Here is a 20770-nt window from a genome sequence, read left to right on the forward strand (position 1 = left end):
TGTCTAATATTTTCACAAAGATAAAATAAGTCATATTTTTGGTTCATTTAATAATTAAAACAAATTTACATTATTGCAATCAGTTGATAAAACATTGTCCTTTACAATTGATCTTAGCGCTGCTTTCGATACCGTCGATCATAACATTTTATTAGAGCGTATCAAAACACGTATTGGTATGTCAGACTTAGCCTTGTCGTGGTTTAACTCTTATCTTACTGACAGGATGCAATGCGTCTCCCATAACAATGTGACCTCGGACTATGTTAAGGTAACGTGCGGAGTCCCCCAAGGTTCGGTTCTTGGCCCTGCACTCTTTAGTATTTACATGTTGCCGCTAGGCGACATCATACGCAAATACGGTGTTAGCTTTCATTGCTATGCTGATGACACCCAACTCTATATGCCCCTAAAGCTGACCAACACGCCGGATTGTAGTCAGCTGGAGGCGTGTCTTAATGAAATTAAACAATGGATGTCCGCTAACTTCTTGCAACTCAACACTAAGAAAACGGAAATGCTGATTATCGGTCCTGCTAAACACCGACATTTATTTGATAATACCACCTTAACATTTGACAACCAAACAATTACACAAAGCGACTCAGTAAAGAATCTGGGTATTATCTTCGACCCAACTCTCTCCTTTGAGTCACACATTAAGAGTGTTACTAAAACGGCCTTCTTTCATCTCCGTAATATCGCTAAAATTCGTTCCATTTTGTCCACTAGCGACGCTGAGATCATTATTCATGCGTTCGTTACATCTCGTCTCGATTACTGTAACGTATTATTTTCGGGTCTCCCTATGTCTAGCATTAAAAGATTACAGTTGGTACAAAATGCGGCTGCTAGACTTTTGACAAGAACAAGAAAGTTTGACCATATTACGCCTATACTGGCTCACCTGCACTGGCTTCCTGTGCACTTAAGATGCGACTTTAAGGTTTTACTACTTACGTATAAAATACTACACGGTCTAGCTCCGTCCTATCTTGCCGATTGTATTGTACCATATGTCCCGGCAAGAAATCTGCGTTCAAAGAACTCCGGCTTATTAGTGATTCCCAGAGCCCAAAAAAAGTCTGCGGGCTGTAGAGCGTTTTCTATTCGGGCTCCAGCACTATGGAATGCCCTCCCGGTAACAGTTAGAGATGCTACCTCAGTAGAAACATTTAAGTCCCATCTCAAAACTCATTTGTATACTCTAGCCTTTGAATAGCCCCCCTTTTTTTAGACCAGTTGATCTGCCGTTTCTTTTCTTTTCTCCTCTGCTCCCCCCTATCCCTTGTGGAAGGGGAGACACACAGATCCGGTGGCCATGGATGGGGTGCTGGCTGTCCGGGGTCGGGACCCGGGGTGGACCGCTCGCCTGTATATCGGTTGGGAACATCTCTGCGCTGCTGACCCGTCTCCGCTCGGGATGGTTTCCTGCTGACCCCACTGTGGACTGGACTCTTACTGTTATGCTGGATCCACTATGGACTGGACTCTCACAATATTATGTTAGACCCACTCGACATCCATTGCATTTGGTCTCCCTAGAGGGGGGGGGGTTACCCACATATGCGGTCCTCTCCAAGGTTTCTCATAGTCATTCACATCGACGTCCCACTGGGGTGAGTTTTTCCTTGCCCTTATGTGGGCTATACCGAGGATGTCGTTGTGGCTTGTGCAGCCCTTTGAGACACTTGTGATTTAGGGCTATATAAATAAACATTGATTGATTGATTGATTGATATAAAAGCTTTTTACAAAAATCTACTACTCTGCTTGCATGTCAACAGACTGGGGTAGATCCTGCTGAAATCCTATGTATTGAATGAATAGAGAATTGTTTTGAATCGGAAAAATATCGTTTTTGAATCGAGAATCGCGTTGAATCGAAAAAAATCTATTTATAATCAAATCGTGACCCCAAGAATCGATATTGAATCGAATCGTGGGACACCCAAAGATTTGCATCTATATACATATATCATATTAATGATATTATTCATAAGATTAATATATTAATACACATGTATTTATATAAAATTAAAACAATAACATAATTGATATTATTATTCGTTATAATATGTCAGAACATCATTGTATTATTTTACTGTAATCCTAATGTGTTGTTGATATTATAACCACTATTATTAGTTGTTATTATTAGGACAAGTGGTAGAAAATGGATAGATGGATGGATGATAATTATTTCTAATTTTATTGGTATTGTCATACATCTTGGTCTTGGACTTTTATTTTGAAGTGACCATGTAAGCGCATGATGCGACACAGGAACATCCGCATTACGACTGCTTTCTACTGCTGACAAGTGGCTACGCTAATGTTTGCTAACTATTCTAGCTAGGTAAGTGTGTTCCCTTTTAACTTATCCGAATATTCAGTCCTCGCTGGCCACGTCGTAGGTTATGTGGAAACACTTAAAAACAAAGCTGGCGGGTTGTCATTTTATTCCGAAACAATTTGGGCCTTGTCTAGTCAGTCAGTAGCTGGCAAAGCCAACATAGCTATCTAGCTGCGGCGGCTAGCTGCTCGTAGCTAGCGTTAGCGGCGATAACATTTGTTTACGCTCGCCCTGCGACCGGTTCATTCGTCAGTTACATTACATTCCCGTTTATATATCATTTATATCCTGTATTTGTTTGGCTACTCATTACATCCGGTGATGTCAATTAGATAAGCTGCAGCTTATGTACATTTTGGGCTAGCCTTGTGTGATAGTGTGTAGCCCAGACAGTTGGAAAACAATGGCTCACATTGGGCTTATTAGCCTTATATTGTGTAATGAAGACATTAGGGGGAAACTGCTACCAATCTTGTAGTTTTGAGGATTATGCTGTGATTAAATTAGACCTATCGGTGTTTTGCCGTTAGTAAACACCAGGCCTCAAAGGACACAGTGTGCCTCTATCACAAATCAGGCCCTGCCGTAGACTGCAGTATTTCCTCCTGGCACGAACAGTTTGTTTTTATATTTTTTTCCGCCTTTTAAAATAATTACATAACGCCCCCCTGACAACTGTACTTTTTAGGGGAAGCTGTATGACATTCATTCAATGTCAAAACATACCGTATATAGTCACGTTTAATGTCAATCTGTTAACAAACAATTTATTACAGATGTCCGATAATGGCTTTTTTTTGCCGATGTCCGATATTGTCCAACTCTTAATTACCAATACCGATATATATATATATATATATATATATATATATATATATATATATATATATATATATATATATATATATATATATGTAACAGGGTCCATTATGTCTTGTAAATAATGTATTTTATAATGCTTTAATATTGTTATAATTACACAAAATGTGTAAGTTACATGTAAATACCTGAATATTGTTCGATATTTTGTCAATGTGGAACCATTGTCTCGTTGTCCCTCCTACTGCAATGATTGCTGTGACACCTGTCTTTATACAGGTAAAAGCCAGTAAATTAGAATATTTTGAAAAACTTGATTTATTTCAGTAATTGCATTCAAAAGGTGTAACTTGTACATTATATTTATTCATTGCACACAGACTGATGCATTCAAATGTTTATTTCATTTAATTTTGATGATTTGAAGTGGCAACAAATGAAAATCCAAAATTCCGTGTGTCACAAAATTAGAATATTACTTAAGGCTAATACAAAAAAGGGATTTTTAGAAATGTTGGCCAACTGAAAAGTATGAAAATGAAAAATATGAGCATGTGCAGTACTCAATACTTGGTTGGAGCTCCTTTTGCCTCAATTACTGCGTTAATGCGGCGTGGCATGGAGTCGATGAGTTTCTGGCACTGCTCAGGTGTTATGAGAGCCCAGGTTGCTCTGATAGTGGCCTTCAACTCTTCTGCGTTTTTGGGTCTGGCATTCTGCATCTTCCTTTTCACAATACCCCACAGATTTTCTATGGGGCTAAGGTCAGGGGAGTTGGCGGGCCAATTTAGAACAGAAATACCATGGTCCGTAAACCATGCACGGGTAGATTTTGCGCTGTGTGCAGGCGCCAAGTCCTGTTGGAACTTGAAATCTCCATCTCCATAGAGCAGGTCAGCAGCAGGAAGCATGAAGTGCTCTAAAACTTGCTGGTAGACGGCTGCGTTGACCCTGGATCTCAGGAAACAGAGTGGACCGACACCAGCAGATGACATGGCACCCCAAACCATCACTGATGGTGGAAACTTTACACTAGACTTCAGGCAACGTGGATCCTGTGCCTCTCCTGTCTTCCTCCAGACTCTGGGACCTCGATTTCCAAAGGAAATGCAAAATTTGCATGGTTGGGTGATGGTTTGGGGTGCCATGTCATCTGCTGGTGTGGGTCCACTCTGTTTCCTGAGATCCAGGGTCAACGCAGCCGTCTACCAGCAAGTTTTAGAGCACTTCATGCTTCCTGCTGCTGACCTGCTCTATGGAGATGGAGATTTCAAGTTCCAACAGGACTTGGCGCCTGCACACAGCGCAAAATCTACCCGTGCCTGGTTTACGGACCATGGTATTTCTGTTCTAAATTGGCCCGCCAACTCCCCTGACCTTAGCCCCATAGAAAATCTGTGGGGTATTGTGAAAAGGAAGATGCAGAATGCCAGACCCAAAAACGCAGAAGAGTTGAAGGCCACTATCAGAGCAACCTGGGCTCTCATAACACCTGAGCAGTGCCAGAAACTTATCGACTCCATGCCACGCCGCATTAACGCAGTAATTGAGGCAAAAGGAGCTCCAACCAAGTATTGAGTATTGCACATGCTCATATTTTTCATTTTCATACTTTTCAGTTGGCCAACATTTCTAAAAATCCCTTTTTTGTATTAGCCTTAAGTAATATTCTAATTTTGTGACACACGGAATTTTGGATTTTCATTTGTTGCCACTTCAAATCATCAAAATTAAATGAAATAAACATTTGAATGCATCAGTCTGTGTGCAATGAATAAATATAATGTACAAGTTACACCTTTTGAATGCAATTACTGAAATAAATCAAGTTTTTCAAAATATTCTAATTTACTGGCTTTTACCTGTATATGCGTTGGACACGCCTTCCAACTTCCCTTTTGTCCACCATAACGGGAGAGGTAGACGTCCATGCGACGACAGAAAATTGTCATGTTAAGAACTTCAGTTCACTTTCTTGCTCTGTATTGTATTTTGTATAGGGACTCGACGACGTCAAAAACTTATTGACAACAATTGTGTTCTGTTTTATCAGGTATGTTTATTTCACTGTTGTACGGCCCTTTTGTCCACCATAACGGGAGAGGGACTCGACGACGTCAAAAACTTATTGACAACAATTGTGTTCTGTTTTATCAGTAAAGTGCAGCTGAGCAATCCATGGTGTCGGTCGTTTTTCATAAAAGCCACACAACGCAGAGAGGAAAAGACCACCGGTTACATATACATATATTTGTTTATTTGAAATAGGGACAGATACAAAAACATTGACATCTGAAACAGTTATCCAATGCATGCATCATAGTGTTTGTAGCCAAAGCTAATTTACAACCCTTGTCCCCAACAACAACAACACAGATCCAACATCATTAAAATAGGAAAACAAAAAATAGAATGAGTCGATAATAATGATAATAGTAATAATACAGACAAAGTGCAAACTAGATAAAAGCCAATAATAATAATAACACAGACAAAGTGCAGACTAGATAAAAACCAATTAGTAAAAATTAGTAAAAACTAAACATGGGAACACGATTGTTGCTCAACTAGCCATCATTTTGTTTGTTTTTTTGAAAGTGACAAGTGCAGGTATACTTTTCAAAGTGTCCGGTAAAGAGTTCCATAGTTGTGGTCCTTTTTATTGAAAAGGCAGTCTGGGCAAAAGATGTTCTACGGAATGGAACACAGCAGTTGCCTTTTGACATTGCTCGGGTGGTAGATCTGGGGCCGTATTTATCAAGCGTCTTAGAATTACTCCTGAGAAGTCTGCTAAGAGTTGACTTATGAGTAAAGAAATTCTTCGCTGAAAGCTGCACTTAAAAGTTAGTCATCAAGCGTCTTACTCACACTTTCAGCGAAGTGTAGGACTGAATCTTAAGTGTCACACTCAGAGCTGAATTACGACATTACTATGTGCCGTAAACGGAATTTTAGGTGACGCCATTTCTTTGTCCATAAAAATGACCATTCACGGAAGGGAATCCCTTGTCTAAGAATAAAGAAATATCTTAGAAATATTTAAGTGGACAATGGGAGTGTATATTTTGACAATAAACTACAAAATAATACAAAACAAACAAACAATATTGGCAATGAATCAAAAATAAATGTTTCCTTTTCTTTCCAATTCATTTTCCCAGTGGCGAGATATCGAAGCATTGTGATGACCTTTAGTTCTGCTGTGAAAGCTCTGCTGCGTGATGTTGCTGATGAGATGACGGCCCTTATTAAATCTGACAAAAATAATACCCGCTCTGTCTAAACGATACCGTTTGATCAGCTGCTCGTCACCAAACAAAGCCAGGACATCCTTCCGCTCCCTGAACGTTCGCACATGTCTCTCTCGCCTCAGTGCCATCCCCCGCTGGCAACTCCTAACCACTTAGGACACCTCTGAAGGTCTCTTAAATATCGTGGAGAGTAGGAGTGATTCTTAGACTTAAGAAAGTTGATAGATAGCTTTTATTCTTAAGTTTGAGAGTAGGACTAAATTTTGCAAATTCTCAGGACTTAAGTGTAAAATGGCACTCTAAGACGCTTGATAAATACGGCCCCTGGTACCACTTTGTAGTCTTGTAATTGCCGTGCAGAGCAATTGGGGAGCAGAGTTATCCAAGCATTTAAAAACCAGTTTGACTGTGTGTAACAAAATAAAATTGCTAAAACTTAGAATATTGTATTTGGTTAAAATTTGGCAATGATGATATCGTATACTCTTCTTGTCTAGAACTTTCAAGACGCGGTTATAAAGACACTCAATGGTCTTGATTGATGACTGGTGTGCCTGGGACCATGTATTTAAGCCATAAGATATGTGTGAAAGAATCATTGAATTCATAAAAGTAAAAGCACAGCTAAGAGTTATATCAACCGATACCGATATATACAGTCGTGGAATTAACACATTATTATGCCTAATTTTGTTGTGATGCCCCGCTGAATGCATTAAACAATGTGACAAGGTTTTCCAAAATACATCAACTCAAGTTATGGAAAAAATGCCAACATGGCACTGCCATATTTATCATTGAAGTCACAAAGTGCATTATTGGTGGGCGGGGTAGCGGGGGATGTATATTGTAGCGTCCCGGAAGAGTTAGTGCTGCAAGGGGTTCTGGGTATTTGTTCTGTTGTGTTTATGTTGTGTTACGGTGCGGATGTTCTCCCGAAATGTGTTTGTCATTCTTGTTTGGTGTGGGTTCACAGTGTGGCGCATATTTGTAACAGTGTTAAAGTTGTTTATACGGCCACCCTCAGTGTGACCTGTATGGCTGTTGACCAAGTATGCTTGCATTCACTTGTGTGTGTGAAAAGCCGTAGATATTATGTGACTGGGCCGGCACGCAAAAGAAGTGCCTTTAAGTTTTATTGGCGCTCTGTACTTCTCCCTACGTCTGTGTACACAATGGCGTTTTAAAAAGTCATACGGTACATTTTACTTTTTGAAACCGATACCGATAATGTTGAAACCGATACCGATAATTTCTGATATTACATTTTAAAGCATTTATCGGCCGATAATATCGGCAGTCCGATATTATCGGAAATCCCTACAATTTATGGTAATTTTCATCCTTTTCAGTGTCTGAGTCTAAGTTAAAGGAAACAAGTCAGACTAATACCAAGGGAACAAAAATTTAATCAATACAGATGACACACAATTGAGTGATTTACTTGAGTATATGTTGACTTTGCTGGAATTACTGTGTGGACCTGAATATTACACAACTGTGACTGTTTTTGAAAGACAAAATTAATCTTTGAAAAATCATGTTTCACTCTCAGTGAAAGAACAAATGACAGTAGATTGCGGTAAACCTTATGAGAAAAAGAAAATAGATCTTTAGAAACTGAATGAGCCTGTCCTCTACAAACTTTTTTTTATTGATATAAAATAGTGGTAAAATGTGTCACAAAGGTAAAATATACCCATGGTAAATTGGTTATACTTGTATAGCGCTTTTCTACCTTCAAGGTAGTCAAAGTGCTTTGACACTATTTCCACATTCACACACTGATGTCGGGAGCTGCCATGCAAGGCCCTTAAACCCCAACCCATCAGGAGCAAGGGTGAAGTGTCTTGCTCAAGGACACAACGGACGTGACTAGGATGGCGGAAGCCGGGAATCAAACCGAGCCACGCCGTCCCAATCTACAATAAAAAGTCAAGGTGAAATTGATGAAAATTGTACTTTCCTCTTCTCTCTGTTTAGGTGGTGTTTTGTGAGTGTGTGTGTGCGTGTGTGTAGCCCATTGTGAATCATGGAACAGTGTGCATGTGTGGAACGGGAACTGGAGAAAGTGCTCCACCGCTTTGTCATGTACGGCCACCAGTCTGAGGAGAGGCTGGACGAGCTCCTGCGCAGCGTCTGTGAGATACGAGGACAGCTGGTTGCTTTTGGTGAGCAAAATCTGGATAGATTGAATTATTTGGGTGTTATCTTATCACATGTGATGACTTTTTAATCTTTTGCAGGAGTACAAGATGGAGACTTGTCTGTCCTGTCTCAGACAATGGCACAGTGTTGTAAGAATATCAAAGAGACGGTCCAGATGCTAGCCTCTCGACATAAGGACATTCACGGCAGCGTGTCCAAAGTGGGCAAAGCCATCGACAGGGTATGTGGTACACTTTATTGCATTTAAAGACAGCACTTATACTTAATGTGTTTTCTGTCTTTGCAGAACTTTGATGCAGAGATTAGTGCTGTGGTTGCAGAGACAGTGTGGGACACCCCAGAGAGACAAAAACACCTAAGTGAAACCATAGTGGAGCATTTGTACAGACAAGGCATGCTCAGTGTAGCCGAAGATCTTTGTCAGGTAAATAAACAAATGTTTAATATACTGTTTAGTGTTAAATCATAATTTGAATGAGTCAAATTTGTTTTCTAGGAATCTGGTGTAGTTATAGATATGAGCATGAAGCAGCCTTTTTTGGAGCTCAACAGGATCCTTGAAGCACTAAGGATGCAGAACTTGAGGCCGGCACTTGAGTATGTCGGCTTTAATATGACCACACATTCATACTGTGTGATGAAGCATGGTTATGCAAATAGTTGTCTTACTATTATTTTTTATTCAGTTTGAGGGTGTGATGTTCACTCTTCCGTTCTTGATCTCAAGTGGAATACATGCAACATGGTTAAGCCAAACAATACTGATCTTTTTTCCACTTATGCCAGAGTTGCCAACTTTTCCAGAAATTGTACTAGTCTCGCGACATCTGGACTAAAGTTAAAAATCTGCCTGATTAAAAAAAAATACTGTAGCTTTTGAAACAAACAAGTTGCTGTCTACAGCAACCACGTGAAATGAACATATGCTAACTGTCTCTTACTGAACACACCAACACCCTCTCCCTTTCTTTGGCATAGTCGCTTGCATTTAGTCTCCTGAACTCAGCCCGCACACATTCACGTCCTGACAGTCAGTGGGAAACTATCATAGAGCTTTTAGGCCTTGTCCACACAAACATGGTTGATTTCCAAAATGCGCGCTTACCCCACTCTGGTGTTGAACGATATCCATCCACTAGAGTGAAATTGTTAGAAAAAAATCTCCATCCACATAGAAAAACATTAACTGGCTGTCATGCACATTTTGGCTGATTTGTTTGAGCATTACTGGGTTCATAACTATATTAATATATAAGATGTATAATGAGGTCTACATTAATTTTTTTAATTTGCCCAGTAAAAACATTGTGAATGTTTTTTTTAATCTCGGGTGCATGTGAAAAGAGGCACACATGCGCATCTAGAAACCAACCAAAAACAAGAGATAAATGTTGCACATTTATTATGACACAAACCTGAAAGTACAGTATTACCTGTTTGTACACTAACGCTAAAGTCCGGAGGGAAACATCTCCTGGATTGCAAACATCAAATGTTGGCAGCTCTGCACAGTTTTGATATGTCTTACGTAGGCGTGTAACGGTACACAAACATTTCGGTTCGGTACGTACCTCGGTTTAGAGGTCACGGTTCAGTTCATTTTCGGTACAGTAAGAAAACAACAGAATATAAATTTTTGGGTTATTTATTCACCAAATTTGCAAAGTCTTCCACCAAAAATATTTTTCTCAGTGGAATATTTGATGTGTGGGCAGCACGGTGGAAGAGGGGTTAGTGCGTCTGCCTCACAATACGAAGGTCCTGAATAGTCCTGGGTTCAATCTCGGGCTCGGGATCTTTCTGTGTGGAGTTTGCATGTTCTCCCCGTGACTGCGTGGGTTCCCTCCGGGTACTCCGGCTTCCTCCCACCTCCAAAGACATGCACCTGGGGATAGGTTGATTGGCAACACTAAAATTGGCCCTAGTGTGTGAATGTGAGTGTGAAAGTTGTCTGTCTATCTGTGTTGGCCCTGCGATGAGGTGGCGACTTGTCCAGGGTGTACCCGGCCTTCCGCCCGATTGTAGCTGAGATAGGCTCCAGCTCCCCCCGCGACCCCGAAGGGATTAAGCGGTAGAAAATGGATGGATGAATGGATGAATATTTGATGTGAAGTAATGGGAACCTTGGATAGGTCAATAATTCATAATAACATTGATTTTGATTCAATATTATGTTTTGAGTAATAACGGTTTGAAAGAAAAAAAAAAACAGCTTTGTTTTATTAGTCAACATTGCTACTTTTTCTAAATTACATTTAACCTTTAAGCTTTTTTATTTCACTTTTGTTATGTTTTTGTTTATTTTAATTGTATTTTTAGAATGTGCCGTGGGCCTTTAAAACATTAGCTGTGGGCCACAAATGGCCTCCGGGGAACACTTTTGACACCCCTGCTATAGATAATAAAAAATTAAATCTGATAAATCTATGGATAAAAAGCAGAGCCTGGCGACGCATGCTCTGTCTGTCTCTGCCCCTCCCTCACGAATGTTGCTGCGCGCACAATTTGTTTTGTTTTTAACCCCTTCTTAACCCTGAATGTACATTGAAAATACACGCAACCCTAACTCAAAATGCCGGACATTTGAGGCATTTAAGAAACTCCGCCCTGACAACTCCGCAAAAGAGGACATGTCCGGTGATTTGTATCTGTCCCTATTTCAAATAAACCTCTATAATAATAATAATAATAAAAAGAGGACGTATGGTCAGTCTATCGTAGCCCGTTAGCTGCTAGCATGCCGTGTGTTGTGCCTCGGTGTGCATTGTTTACACAACGTGCGTTACGCTACTTAATGTGTCTGTGTGGAAACTCGTTCGGTACACCTCCGAACCGAATCGGAACCCCCGTACCGAAACGGTTCAATACAAATACACGTACCGTTACACCCCTAGCCTTACGGCATCGTACGCTCGATCTCAGATGCAAGTCTGTTTGTGTCGTTTGGCTCTTCCCTGTCACTGCAAGCCAGAGCTCATCACAAAACGCACTAAGAAAGCATAGGCCATTAAATACTGTACCTGGATTGCTAGAGTAAAGCTAATAAGGTTGCTGGCATTTTTAGTCTCTGGGGTCGGTGTAATCACTGTAAATCAAGCACTGTATGACAAGAAAGAGAGATGAAATGTTAATTGTTGTTTTTTTAATGATTAAACTTGTCTGTGTTTGACCTCTTTCAGGTGGGCAGTGACAAACAGGCAGCGTCTTCTGGACCTCAACAGCAGTTTAGAGTTTAAATTGCATCGCTTGTACTTTATCAGCCTGCTGAGTGGTGGTATTGGCAACCAGATGGAGGCGCTACAATATGCCAGGCACTTCCAGCCCTTTGCCTCTCAACACCAGAGAGGTAAGCATTGGAGTGAAAGATGGTGAACCTTTGATTGATTGTGTCAAATGCTTTTGTTAAATCCATAAACACTGCAGCAGATAGCAAAAAATGTGCTGCTGCAGTGTTTATGGATTTAACCAAAGAATTTGACACAATCAATCATAATATTCTAATAAACAAATTAAAACGGTATGGCATCAGAGGGTTGGTCTTGAACTGGGTATGAAGCTATTTAACCAACAGGAAGCAATACGTGAAGATAGGAGAACAAACAATTACAGAGCTGAAAATATCTTGTGGTGTACATCAGGGATCAATACTCGGCCCAACAATCTTCAATCTTCATATAAACGACATTTGTCGTGTTACAAAGGACTTCAATTTAGTACTATTTGCATATAACACGACTGCTTTTTGTTCAGGGGAGAAAACACAAAAGCTAATATAAATGATAACAGAAGAAATGAACAAATTAAAAAAATTGTTTGACAAAAACAGACTATCTTTAAATCTCAGTAAAACAAAAATAATGCTATTCGGAAACAGTAGAAAGGAAATTCAAACACAAATGTAAATAGACGGAGTGGATATTGGAAGAGTAAAAGAAAACACATTTTTGCGTGTAATGTTATATGATAAAATGAACTGGGAATCTCATGTTAACATATACAGCATAAAGTTTTGGACCAAAAATCACTCCATACTCTACTGCTTGCCAGTGTTACAATATCTGAGTTATTGTGTAGAAATATGGGGAAATAACTACAAATGTGCGCTTCATTCACTAACGGTGTCACAAAAAAAGATCAATTAGAATAATACATAATGTTGGATATAGAGAATATACAAACCCTTTATTTATTGAAACACAAATATTGAAATTCAACGACTTGATGCATTTGCAAACAGCTAAAATTATGTACAAAGCAAACTATAACTTGCTACCCAAGAATGTACAACAATTCTTCTCAACAAAAGAGAAATATAACCTTAAAGGACAATTTAATTTAAAACATTTCTATGCACGTACAACACTTTTACAACCTTTAGCATATCACTATGTGGAATTAAATTATGGAATAGATTAAGCAAGGAAATCAAAAACTGTTCAAACTACCGTACAAGTGTTCACAAAGAAGAACAATTATCATAAACACCTTGAACCTTTTAAAAAAAATAAAAGATAAAATAATGTCAAAGATAAAATAATGTCACTAATCTAGATGAACCATAAACTACTTAACTATTTATTTATGAGAACTTTAGTTATTGTGTATATGTTTATATGTCTAAAATGTATTATATATTTAGGATTTGTTTGCTAACTTATGGTATTTTTTTAAATGTATTTACTTATTTATTTATTCACTGTTCTGTTACAAACTGAGAACAAAGAAATGGGATAAAACTGCTATGATATGAAAAGGGTAGGATTAAAAAAAGCTCTGCTTCTTCCTCCTCCTTTTCGGACGTGCTGTAATGAAACAACTGGAAATATGTAATGCATTACATTGTAATTGTATTGCATTCATGTTCGAAATAAACTGAAACTAACTAAAAAACTAACCTCTGCCTTGTTTCTCCCATTTTACAAATTTGATCTCCTTCCATTTGCAACTTTCTCACAGTAACATTTTTAAAGCAAATAATAAAGTAATAACACCACCGGCTATACTATTTTACCATTTGTTGTGTTGTTTAATAGAACACATTTTAAAAAATTGTCTATATTTTTCAGTTATCAATTTTATGTAATGACATCTTTTGCCGGCTGGATAAAATGGTTGGTGTTTACAGCAGTCACTCAGCCTGTCTTGTCACCACATACGCACATGGAGCACGTGCACACGTACAAAAGCAGTCCAAGAGAAATAACGGACAATTTGCAGTCATGTTGTTATGATCGAATATACATTTAAACAACTAACCGCAACAATCCAAATCACTCTTTTTAGCTAACAACACTCAAAGCTAATGTGCGTGCACGTGTTATGTACGTATGTAGTTACGTCATTACATCTTAGAATCTGTAAGAGATATACTGCGTCAAATACATTGGAAAGTTAGTGCCCTTTCGGCATCTGAGTAAATGTTGCAAACAGCTCCTTTAATGAAAGTAAACAGCAGCAAAAGGAGATTGGTAACCACCTGAATACTACAGGCCAGTGCTCTCCTCTGTGTTGAACCTGCAGATATTCAGATCCTGATGGGCAGTCTGGTGTACCTGCGTCACGGCATTGAGAACTCTCCATACCGTAGTTTGCTGGAAACCAATCAGTGGGCTGAGATTTGTAACATCTTCACCAGAGACGCTTGCGCGTTACTCGGCCTCTCGGTAGAGTCTCCTCTAAGTGTTAGGTGAGAACACTCGATGTAGTGTATTGTCTAACCAAGGTTGTTTGCTGAAAAGAGGCCACATTTTGTTCCCCAGCTTTGCATCAGGCTGCATGGCTTTGCCTGTGCTGATGAACATCAAGCAGGTGATCGAGCAGAGACAATGCAGTGGCGTCTGGACGCACAAAGACGAGCTGCCCGTGAGTTTATTTTTACCCCACACACCCCCACTTTGTCAGACTTTATCCCTGATATATCCCCGTTCATTTCATCTCCTGGCTGATTTGTATCCCGCCAAATATGCAGATTGAAATTGACCTTGGCAAGAAGTGCTGGTACCACTCGGTGTTCGCCTGCCCCATCCTCAGACAGCAAACCTCAGAGAGCAACCCCCCCATGAAGCTCATCTGTGGTCACGTCATCTCCAGAGATGCTCTCAACAAACTGACCAACGCTGGGAAGTATGTCAGCACTCATTTGATGTGTTGAGTGTTTCAGTGTTTGCCAGAGTCAGTTGTTGTGACTGACTGCTGCTTTTGACACAGTTGACCACACAATTTTCTTGTTTCGTTTGGAAGACTATATAGGTGAAGTGGTTCAGGTCTTACCTTTCAGGGAGAAGTTTCTGTGTAAAATTAGGGCACTCAACTTCATCCATCACCCCCTTGACTGTGGAGTCCCCCAAGGATCAATTATTGGGCCCATCCTGTTTGCACTTGATATCATTCCCCTTGGTGCAATATTCAGAAAGCATGGCATCTTTTATCATTTTTATGCAGATGACTGCCAAATATATTTGCCAATTTCAAAAAAAGGTTGTAGCCCCTACTTGAGTGCTTAAATGATGTCAAGGCCTGGTTGGCGCATAATTTTTTAAAGCTAAACAAGGAAAAAAACTGAAGTTATGCTGCTGGGCAACAGTGACCCTCTGCTTGAACTGGACTTTCTTAAAACGCTGTTTGTCCCACAGCTACCAGCCTTGCAGTCATTATAGACCATGGTTTTAAATTTGACAAACAAATCAACGCCGTTGTTAAATCAAGTTTTTATCACCTTTGGCTTTTATCAGAGATGACATTTTTATATATTTTAAACAACATGAACAGGTCATGCACGCTTTTATCTTATCACGTCTGGACTACTGTAATGCACTTTACACTGGAATAAGTCAAAATGCTCTGTCACGCTTACAATTAGTCCAGAATTCTCGCTTCTCTGCATTGGCTTCCTGTTTGTTTTAGAATCCATTTTAAAATTTTACCGTTGGATGGATGGATTTTATATCTTTGAATGGACTGGCCCCAAAGTACATCACGGACCTCATCCAAATTTAGGATGAGGTCCGAGGGCCAGTTCCAACTTGTGGGGCCAAAACTTAAGACTAGGGGAGACACGGCCCTAAACTTTGGAATTATCTGACCCCTCCTGTCAGAATGGCCCCCACTGTTGAATGTTTTAAGTCTCGTCTTAAAACCCACTTTTATTCTCTGGCTTTTAAATCGACGGGAGTCTTGTGGTCCTCTGTGTCTTTTATTTTTGTATTTTATTTTATTGATTTGTTTTTTTTAAAATTCTATTTTATTGAGGTCTTTTATTTTATTCCATTTTTTTATTAGTTTTTTACTTGTTTCATTTTAAATGCTTGTAATTGTATTACTTTTTATTGTTTCTTTTTATGTGCAGCACTCCGTTGCAACTATTGTTGTTAATAGTGCTTAATACATATAGGGGATTGGTTGTACGAAACATTTTAGAACTAGAATGACTCCGACAAACAATCCTAATTTAGTTTTAGGTACATCTTCATGTATACCTAAAGATTGTCCTTAACATTACCGGTAATTGTGATATCAAGAAAATGTAGTATGACATTTTTATTAGGTATTAAAGTTAGTTTGGGATTTTTTTCTATTGGCCAATCCTATCAAAAGTGAAAAGCTGTTCACATGGAGACACTTAATTATATTACACTTCTATAATATGACTACAGTTGTTATTGCTAGTTCACCGTTAAGTTTTCTTGTACACACTGATTTAATTGACTTATTGTGCCAACTTTAGTACAGTGGTACCTTAATGAAAACAAATGTTATTCCTATAAGAAATAATGTATATCCAATTAATCAGAAACCCAAAAATAGTAACACAAAACAGATTTTATAAAGAATAATAATACATTAAAAAAAACAAATGAGTAATGAAATGGATAAATCAATATGTAACATGACTTTTACCTTTCTGACTCAGCCTCCTTCCTGTGTTTTTTCGTCTTGTCAGGTTGAAGTGCCCGTACTGCCCCATGGAGCAGAATCCCTCACACGCCAAACAGATCTACTTTTGATAGCGCACACTCGTCCCGTGAGAGAAAGGATTAAGTTCCCTGGAGTGCCTTGCATTTCCAGGACCCTTTATGCTGGCTCTCCTCCTCTTCCTTCTGTCCCAGGCCCATAAACTTATTGTAAGCATTAAGGTTTTTTCTCTTCAGTGCTGATGGGACAGCCCTGGCCACCCTGTACAAACCAAGGTCCAACTGCGACCTGCAGCGGAGGGAGGAGTGGTATGAGAATGTACTCACGAAGAGCCACTGACTAAAAAACACTTGTTGAAACTTGTTTGCAAATGAAATTTAAAATTATTATTTATAGTGTTTGTTCTCTGGGCTTTATTGACCATTTGAGTAGGCTTCTTACAAAAGACTGCTTCTGTTTTCTTTTTTTTCTTTTTTTTGGCAAAGCAGTTGGCAATGAATGACTGCGGACGGGTGAGTTGAACTGACAACAATTGGGTTTACACAACTGTCCTAAGAAGCCATTTTAGAAGGACTGCGCAATAGAACTATTATTTAGTGGCGCCTGTGAGATCCGCTCATCAATGAATAATTAAACCGCTTTTTTTAAAATAGTATCTCGTTGTGACAAACTGCACCAGCAAGATTCTCATCGTCATAGAATCCATTTGTCTTGTTCCACACTTGTATTTAACGAACACAACAAAAAGGAAACGTACGCTACTGTGAAATGTGCTCTCTTTCTGTTTGTCATCGTGACAGCCCAACAGGCTGACGTAAAATAGTCAAGTGTAATCAAAACTAGTGCAACCTAGTCCAACCGCTCGCCATAACAGGGCCTCACTCTCCCGCCATCCTAATGCTTTCACGCCACGTGACTTGGAGATGCGTAGCGGTGTGTTGGTCGCCGTGTGGTACATGTTGCAGTGACTGTGGGCTTTGTTCTTCAGCTTTACTTGTCGTAGGCGGGGAGTCCGCTGATTATTGTGGCTGGTGTTTAATATATGCTTCTCCAATGCCACTGCTGCATAGGTTTGGATGATCTTTTACGATTCGGTCGCAATAGAAATCATTAAAAACAACTTATTTCCTCAGGGCTCATAAGACACAACACACAGGTAGTGTTAATAATAAATAAGAACAAACAGCTAATTATGCAGACAGGCAGGCTGAAATCTTTGGGACACACGCACAAGGCTCCAAGGCATCTGGATGCATGTTGCCAGTGTCCTCTAGAAAGCAGTGATGTGACCTCACTTCAGTGGGTGAGGCTCATTAGCAAGCACGGCACTCATGACACAACATTTAGATTTATTCAGTGTTACGCAGAGCTTCTCCAGATTTGATTTGAAATGGAACAAAGCACATGATTTGTTTTAGTTTGTGTGTGTGTGTGTGTGTGGAGCTTCAGAGAATTTCCTTTCTTTGGTTTCGAATCATTCATTGCACTGTCGAGTGTCCCTTCAGGTAGTAACGCTCTCCATACAGTCTGTCTCTATTTCCTGCTTTCCTGTGAGTGATACAACTTTATTGTACATATTTATCCTGACATGTTTCATATACTTGCATCAGAAATAAAACTTTATACTCCAGGGGGATTCGTAAGGCTTATAATTTAATTTTTCTGTTTTCCCAAAAATCGTGCATGTCTGAAATTCGGTGCGTTAAATTGTGTGGTTATTGATCACTGGGATTGTTTCAAATGCAAAGTCATCATCTTGATCAGTCTGCTATAGGGACTTGGCACTGAACTCTATAAGAATGTTAGCAATTAGCCTATTGTACAAAACCCAAAACCAGTGAAGTTGGCACGTTGTGTAAATAAAAACAGAAAACAATGATTTGCAAATCCTTTTCAACGTACCGGTATATTCAATTGAATAGACTGCAAAGACAAGATATTTAATGTTCAAACTGAGAAACTTCCTTTTTTTTTTGCAAATCATTAACTTATATTTTAATGGCAGCAACACATTGCAAAAAAGTTGGCACAGAGGCATTTTTACCACTGTGTTACATGGCCTTTCCTTTTAAAAACACTCAGTAAACGTTTGGGAACTGAGGAGACACATTTTTTAAGCTTTTCAGATGGAATTGTCTCCCGTTCTTGCTTGATGTACAGCTTAAGTTGTTCAACAGTCTCCATTGTGGTATTTTAGGCTTCATATTGTACCCCACATTTTCAATAGTAGACAGGTCTGGACTACAGGTCTAGTACCCGCACTCTTTTACTATGAAGCAACACTGTTGTAACACATGGCTTGGCAATGTCTTACTGAAATAAGCAGGGGCGTTGCTTGAATTGCATCATATGTTGCTCCAAAACCTGTATGTACCTTTCAGCATTAATGGTGCCTTCACAGATGTGTAAGTTCCCCATGTCTTGGCCACTAATATACCTCCATACCATCACAGATGCTGGCTTTTGAAATTTGCGCCTATAACTATCCGGATGGCTCTTTTCCTCTTTGTTCCGGAGGACACAACGTCCACAGTTTCCAAAATTTTTTTTTTGAAATGTGGACTCGTCAGACCACAGAACACTTTTACACTTTGCATCAGTCCATTTTAGATGAGCTCGGGCCCAGCGGAGCCGGCGGCGTTTCTGGGTGTTGTTGATAAATGGCTTTTGCTTTGCATAGTAGAGTTTTAACTTGCACTTACAGATGTAGCGACAAACTGTAGTTACTGACAGTGGTTTTCTGAAGTGTTCCTGAGCCCATGTGGCGATATCCTTTAAACACTGATGTCGCTTTTTGACGCAGTACCGCCTGAGGGATCCACGGTCCGTAATATCATCGCTTACGTGCAGTGATTTCTCCAGATTCTCTGAACCTTTTGATGACATTACGGACCGTAGATGGTGAATGCCCTAAATTCCTTGCTCGTTGAGGAATGTTGTTCTTAAAATGTTGGACAATTTGCTCACGCATTTGTTCACAAAGTGGTGACCCTCGCCCCATCCTTGTTTGTGAATGACTGAGCATTTCATGGAATCTGCTTTTATACCCAATCATGGCACCCACCTGTTCCCAATTTGCCTGTTCACCTGTGGGATGTTCCAAATAAGTGTTTGTTGAGCATTCCTCAACTTTTTTGCCACTTGTGCCAGCTTTTTTGAAACATGTTGCAGGCATCAAATTCCAAATGAGCTAATATTTGCAAAAAAAAAGTTTTCCAGTTTGAATGTTAAGTATCTTGTCTTTGCAGTCTATTCCAATGAATATAGGTTGAAAAGGATTTGCAAATCATTGTATTCTGTTTTTATTTACGATTTACACAACGTGCCAACTTCGCTGGTTTTGGGTTTTGTAATAACACCCAATGCTGCCACTTACACATTTAGGATGGCTGTTAATCATTAATTGTTTTATTTATAAATTATTTTTGAACTCGACAGCCTTGTTTTATAATTTTCGTGCTAAAAAAAACTACAGCACAAAATTCAGTTACTTATATTGCACTTTGGAAGTTCATAGTCAAACTGTCCAAACCTTCCATGGATGGCCTTTAAAAAGTTTTTACTTTTTTTTTTTTTAATGCTTCCAAATTATTCAACAGTATTGGGCTTGTACTGAAAAATTATAGAAATATTCTATTATTGTTTTCCTTTTTTTCCTCATACATACCACTGGGTGTCACTGTTGCTGTTCATTACCTTTTAACCTTAATATCTCTCTGAATTTTAAGAATTTAATCAGAATGACTAGCTGCAGAGAACCACTTTAAATAGTAAATCTTTGTTGTCTTTTAAACCATTGCAGTGCATCGGATAAATCGGCACGTCGAGCGGTGCATCCCTCCTACAGAACTGCAATATGTGAGGTAAGAATCTCCTCTCATCCCACTTCTACAAATCATTCAACCTCCTGAGCTCTGCAGTTATATTCAGCACAGTTTATGTAATATGTTTAAATGTCGAGGTACGGACCTGGTGAGTCATACTTCAACATAATGCCATGTATGCAACCTCCGTATTCCCAGTGTGTTTTCAACTTTTTCAAAGCAAACCTGGATTCTTCCTCCTCTGTAACAGAGAGAGGCCAAGATAAGGATCCGAGGCTAAACCTCTAAAATCCACATTAGATCCAAAAGCCTCTGCTGCTCGCTTGTGGATTTTGCCATAAAGCCCTCTGTCCTTGGCTTTTTATTGGCACACTTTGTGGAGACTTTTAAGCCCTTTGGTGGAGCGGCAGATTTCTGGGCCCTCCGGTGCGCCTGATCCA

The 20770-nt window shown here is 39.4% G+C and overlaps 1 protein-coding gene across 1 annotated transcript; it reads left to right on the forward strand.

Annotated features, from left to right (window-relative positions):
• Positions 1–2240: 2240 nt before the first annotated feature.
• rmnd5b (required for meiotic nuclear division 5 homolog B) lies at positions 2241–18136 on the forward strand. Its single transcript, XM_061927751.2, has 10 exons — positions 2241–2359; positions 8410–8597; positions 8673–8815; positions 8882–9019; positions 9092–9192; positions 11775–11941; positions 14116–14281; positions 14355–14457; positions 14564–14718; positions 16535–18136. Exons 2-10 carry the CDS (start codon positions 8459–8461, stop codon positions 16596–16598), a joined length of 1176 nt encoding a protein of 391 aa, XP_061783735.1. The 5' UTR covers positions 2241–2359; positions 8410–8458; the 3' UTR covers positions 16599–18136.
• The last annotated feature ends 2634 nt before the right edge of the window (positions 18137–20770 follow it).

This window comes from Nerophis lumbriciformis, linkage group LG35 (genome assembly GCF_033978685.3).
Source record: "Nerophis lumbriciformis linkage group LG35, RoL_Nlum_v2.1, whole genome shotgun sequence".
NCBI lineage: Eukaryota > Metazoa > Chordata > Actinopteri > Syngnathiformes > Syngnathidae > Nerophis > Nerophis lumbriciformis.

Coding starts and splice junctions, on each gene's coding strand:
- rmnd5b (XM_061927751.2), top strand. CDS start 8,459: ATGGAACAGTGTGCATGTGTGGAACGGGAACTGGAGAAAGTGCTCCAC. Junction 14,458..14,563: donor CGCACAAAGACGAGCTGCCC/GTGAGTTTATTT, acceptor CCAAATATGCAG/ATTGAAATTGACCTTGGCAA. Junction 14,719..16,534: donor AAACTGACCAACGCTGGGAA/GTATGTCAGCAC, acceptor TCGTCTTGTCAG/GTTGAAGTGCCCGTACTGCC.